General features: G+C 41.6%; 1 protein-coding gene across 1 annotated transcript; it reads right to left on the bottom strand.

The window, feature by feature from the left end:
* Positions 1-353: 353 nt before the first annotated feature.
* On the bottom strand, positions 354-2,047 carry LOC102825995 (hemoglobin subunit delta-like). The gene is made up of 3 exons (XM_006878076.1): positions 1,956-2,047; positions 1,605-1,827; positions 354-482 (listed from the first exon to the last, which is right to left on the bottom strand). The coding sequence occupies exons 1-3, from the start codon at positions 2,045-2,047 to the stop codon at positions 354-356; spliced, it is 444 nt and encodes a 147-aa protein (XP_006878138.1).
* Between the last annotated feature and the right edge of the window lie 3,931 nt (positions 2,048-5,978).

The raw sequence follows: 5,978 nt of genomic DNA on the forward strand, positions 1-5,978 counted from the left end.
CATTAGTTCTTGCAGAGTCCCATTTGTTTATCAATTTACCTTGAACTACTCAGAGACAAAGAACATTGGTAGCATGGTAGGTTACAATTTGAACTGTGAGTCTCAGGGTCGCTATGAGTGGGGAACCGGCTCCAAAGCACAGAATCACTACCACTATTCTATGAGACAGAAGAGCTGTGTATCAATAGACCCTTAAAAATCTTCTTACATGCAAAAGGGAATGACAGCTAAATTAAATACAATAAATCAGAAAGTCAAGCTCAAAGTTGTTTATTAGGCCAAAGCTATGCCCTCAGAGATAGCATATGGTGACAGAGGGGCTTCCAATGGATGGAAGGAAACAGGCCAGGGTCTCAGTGGTACTTGTGAGCCAGGGCAGTAGCCACACCAGCCACCACCTTCTGACAGACAGCCTGAGCCTCTGGGGTAAAATCTGCACCAAGATGACGAGCCATCACACACATCAGCACATTGCCCAGGAGCTGAGGGGAAAAGATAAGAGTCATGAATTTAGTTAGCTGAATGCCTCAACTTCTACAAGGAATATCTCAGTCACATCCCATGCTGTGCTATGGCTTATACATAAAATATAAGCAGCATGATGGTTGGGTCTTGGCTGCTACTGCTGACACTGCTCCCACATCATTCTGAATTTATATACAGAAATAGTCTTCTTCCCCACATATCTTATGTCAGATTTTAAGTTACCAATGCCATTTTCATATAAATATTACATAGCCCTTGTGGTACTGCATGGTAGGCACTGGACTGCTGAGAGAAAGATCGGTGACAGTTCACCTGGATGAAAATGACACTGGCTGCTCTCATGCAGATTTGTTGTTGTTGTTAAGTGCTTAAAGAGTCCATTCCATCTCATAGTAACATTATATAGGGTTTGCAAGGAACAACTGGTCAGTTTCAGCAACCCACTTGCAGTTTAAACCTACCTTGAGGTCAAATGATTATCCTATGTTGCCATACCAGGACTCTATGGGTCCTATAAATGGGAATCTATTACAGGGCAGTGAGTTTCATTTGTCTGCCTGTTTATGTTAAGTCACAATGATCCAGCTGCTCTGTGGGAGAAAGTTATGGCTTTCTACTCCTGTGATGATTTACACCTTCAGAAACCCTTTATAGGGTCACTATGAGCTGGAATCCACTGGATAGCAGTAGAGATTACCCATAGCCCATACCTTAAATTATCAATGTTATCTTTCAAATGATCCATTCTAGTCTTTATGTCTTGAAAGAAATAGATTAAAGTTAAAACAACAACAACAACAACAACAAAAACCAGAAACAAAAGGAAACACATGCACAAATAACATGCAGATTTAAACTAAAATGTAGTAATTAAAAAGAAAAATATCTCAATAAAATTGCATTTAAAAATTACAGAGAAGAGGAACAAAGAAGAAAAGTTTAAGGAACCTTTGGAAATAATGGTTGTGAGCAATATGGTTAAAGAAACTAAATGGCCCTGAGGCAGTAATATTATGCTCTGGAGGACCTCTTTCCCATTCTGAACTCTACCCTCACCCCATGACATGAACTTATCCATAAACAAAGGAGAAGCACCACATTGATTCCCACAGACTCACCCTGAAGTTCTCAGGATCCACATGCAGCTTATCACAGTGCAGCTCACTCAGCTGGGCAAAGGCACCCTTGAGGTCGTCCAGGTGGTTGAGGCCCTCAGCAAAGGATTTCAGCACTTTCTTGCCATGAGCCTGCACCTTAGCATTGCCCATGATAGCAGAAGCAGAGGACAGGTCCCCAAAGGAGTCAAAGAACCTCTGGGTCCATGGGTAGACTACAAGAAGCCTAAGGGTGAAGACAACGCAAGGCATAGAGGGAGTTTAGTGCTTTTCAAAACCTGGGAGACTGCTCTGTCTCCACATGCCCAACCCCAACCAACCTTCTCCAGTTAGCCTTACAACCTAGATACTAACCTGCCCAGTACCTCACCACCAACTGCATCAACATTCACCTTGCTCCAAGTGGAAGCGACAAGAGACTTCTCACCAGCAGTCAGATGCACCATGATGTCTGTTTTGGTAGTTGCTACTGAATACAACTGTGTCAGAAGCAAGTGTAAGCAACAGCTGGCCTTGATCTTCCTTTATGCTCAGTCCTGGTTCCTGTCCTTCCTGCCCCTTTAAGCTGATTGGCCATCTCTAGGGTGTGATTCTGTAGGGTGTTACCTTAAGGATGACTGTCATTCCTGTTCTTGCAGTAAGTAAGAATTAGATTGCACAGAAGTCCCTAGAAGCATCAAGGGAGACAAACAAGAGTGGAATGTGGGACACTCTCCTGAGAAGTAACACCACCAGAAATGGAGGTAGAAATGAGGACATGGAGAGAGACAGCAGCTGGAGTCCGTAGACTCATGAAAAGAGAGGAACTGGGTGCTGGAGGAGAGGAGGCAGGCTTGCAGAGTGTGCCCTTTGGTTATTTAAATTATTATGTAATCCTGAGGGGTTTGTGTACCCCCCTAAAGCAAAAAGAAAAACAAAACCAAAAAAAACTAGAATGAATAGAAGTAAGTAACACTGCTGAATGATGATGCATGGAGGAGATTGTAATCATCACAATGAAACCAATTATTGCAATGTAAAACCGATGTTCTCCAATGTAAATTATAACTCAAATTACAATAAAAGCTCATATATATATATATATATATATGTTTCTTCTTTCTCTTGATTTGGCTTCAATTCCCCTGGAAAGAAAGAAATATTGAATCTAAATCACTCATCCATTTGTTTAGTTTTTCGTCTTTCCATTTATTTAAGGACATGATCATTAAAATCTAAAGAAATACAAATACATTAGTCATTGTGGCACTGTGGGCTAATGTGTCAGACTGCAAAGTCGTTTGAACTGCAGTGTCAGTGGTTCAAGCTCACCAGCTGCTCCTTTGAAACTCTATACAGGGTTGCTACGGGTTGGAATCAACTCAAGGGCACTTAACAACAACAACAATATTATTGATTTTGCTAATCTGTAGATAAAACAGAGAACATTCATTGTCATAGGAAATACAAAAAGTGACATAAATTATAATGACAAATCACAAATAAGACTTTGGTTTCAAAGTAGTGGATTCAATGGAGAGAATATAGAGTGCCAACTTAGGAATTCTACCTGGACTGGTCTGCAAAAGTATTTGAAGGGACAAAGAAATATCTTTGTGATCTAAGAGGAGGATTAGAGAAGTGGAATGTCTCTGCTTTCCAACCTTTGCTTATGTCATCTATATCATGGGGTTCAAATAATTCTGTTTGTTGTTGGTTTTTTTTTTAATGTTTTATTGTGAATTATGTCATAGTTACATGGGAGAACATTAGCTTTATATTCATCCTATCATATATCATTTCATTGCCATGGTTACAATCCCCTTCATGCATCATCAACCAACCAAACAGTATACCCTGCAAGCCTGCCCCTAGGTTGTCAACACACAGCCCCTATCCCTCTCTGAGTCTGAAGTCCACAGCCACTCCCATCTATCCATGTCATCGTCTTTGCCTCCATCTCTAGCATCACTGTTTCTCTGGGTAGGGTCCTGCTGTCTGCTCTTCTCCCTTGATGGTGCCAGGGACCTCCGCTCCTAGAGTGCTAAGTCAATCACTCCCCTCCTTTTGCTACAAAAAGTATACCTTTACATTTCCAACCCTCACAGTCAGTCCTGATAACAATTATTCACTATTATATCACAAGAGACCTATCTGCATCTCCTTTCACCAGCCCTCCCAGACAGATTGGGTACTACTCAGTGAAGACTCTAACTTCTTCCATGCCCTCTAAATCTAGGTTCCCTCTTGAAAGCTTGTAAGCCAGTTACATCTTGTGTTTGTAGCCCCTCCCCACCCCCATTTAGGGTAGTCAATGTCCAAGTTGCCCATCCCTGTCTACTCTGTGTATGGAGGGGGTTGAATGATCCTCGCTATAAAAATTTGTTCCTTCTTTCGAGCTACTGCATTCATAGGTGTAGGTCAAGTTCGTCAGATTACTCGTTTTTTCCTCTTCTTTCTTCTTATAGTTGAGCTCTGATTATCCAGGCATTGATGCCTGGTCAAGTCGGTATTATCTGCAAGTGTGGATGTTCTTGTACATATGCCCTTTCTTCTTATCAGCTAGATGCTTCACTCTCCACTCTAGACCTCTGTGACTATGTCACTGACTCTGGGCCCAAGAATCCACCAGGTCTTGCCACATTGCTGGCCATCCTGGTCTCCACCCGGGTTCACAGGATTCTATTGAACTTTGTAGGGCTTAGCTTGCAGCTTTAATGCAACGCTGTTTTTCCCTCACTTCCTCTTATGGGTGACCAACGTGGTCACCAATCAAAGCATATATTACCATTGAGTCTTAGTCCTGGAATGCGGTTTGCCCTGAGGAGACCCAACCACTTTGCTTGATGTCTCCAAGTCAAGCAACTTGCTTGTTCTTGTAGTAATCAGTCAGACTGCCTTTATTGTTTTGTACTTTTCTGTCGGTCTTTCTTTCAATTAGTATCTACTTTCCTTCAAGCCACTCCAGGCTGGTCTGTTTGTCCTTTCAAGTGGCAATTTCCCAACTCTGTTGATTCGGGATGAGTTCAGGATTCCACCTATGGTCCTATGTAATGCTGAGGCTCCGCAGGAAACCTCCTTCACTGGGCACATTGTAGCCCCATTTTAGGTATTCCAATCAGCTATAGGCAGAAGACAGACTTACAAGCTTTCCATGGTGATATTTCTGGCTATTTCTTTTTCTCCCCCTCAAGTGTCTATTTTATAATGGTATGCCAGGGAAACCACGATTCAAAAGACAACCAAGCATGTTGATATAATTTGCCCCCTTTTCCTCATCCCAACCATGTCTCAATCCCTGTATCCCAGAGCCCTTTTGTTTCAAGGTTGTGCCTACATCATTATTTATCTCTGTCCCACTTAGCCCATGCAAACCTGTCTAATTGTTTACCCATCCACCTTGTTCTTCCTTAACTCTCCCCCTTGTATATTCCCTACCTCCCTAGCACCCAAACTATCCTATGTCTGTTCCCTACCCTATGTTCCACCCTTCTCTCTCTTCCCTCACCCAACCCCACATCCCAGTAACCAGTAAAGAACCTTCCTCCCTTTTAGTATGAGTTCTTTTTCTTAGTCTTTTACAGTAGTTGTCCTATGCAGTATTTCTTCTTTTGTGACTGACTAATTTCACTCAACACAATGTCTGCAAGGTCCATCTATGTTATGTGATGGCTTGCAGCATCCTTGTTTATTCTTCAAGGAAGCATAATATTCCATTGTGTGTATGCACCACTGTTTGTTTATCCATTCTTCAGTTGATGGGCACTTAAGTTGTCAACACATTTTTGCTATTGTTAATAGTACTGCTATGAACATTGATGTGCATATATCTAGCCATGTTAAGGCTCGTATTTCTTGTGGGTAAATACCAAGTAGAGAAATTTCTGGATCACAAGATATTTATATTTCCAACATTCTGAGGAAGTGAAATATTGCTTTTCAGACAGGTTGGAATATTTTGCAGTCCTACCAGCAATGCAGGAGCATCCCAGTCTCTCCACATCCTCACCAGATTTATTGTCCCCACTTTTTTGAATGTAAAGATAATGTTCACCTCTGTAAATTAACACATAATTTACAATAAAAAGTAAAAGATTAAAAAAAAAAAAGAAGTGTATGTTGTTACTGTTGTTGTAGTTAGGTGCCATCGAGTCAGTACTGACTTACAGCACCCTATGCACAACAGAACCAAATACTGCTCAGTCCTGGGCCAAGCTCAAAATTGTTCCACGTTTGAGCCCATTGATGCTGTCACTTTTAAATCCATCTACAGGGGTCTTCCTCTTTTTCTCTTACTCTCAACATTTCCAAATATGATAAACTGGTCCCTCCTGACAGTATGTCCAAAGTATGAGAGATGATAATTGTCCATCCTGTTCTCCAACAAGCACTCTGGCT

The sequence above is a fragment of the Chrysochloris asiatica genome, unplaced genomic scaffold (genome assembly GCF_000296735.1).
Source record: "Chrysochloris asiatica unplaced genomic scaffold, ChrAsi1.0 scaffold02766, whole genome shotgun sequence".
Lineage (NCBI taxonomy): Eukaryota > Metazoa > Chordata > Mammalia > Afrosoricida > Chrysochloridae > Chrysochloris > Chrysochloris asiatica.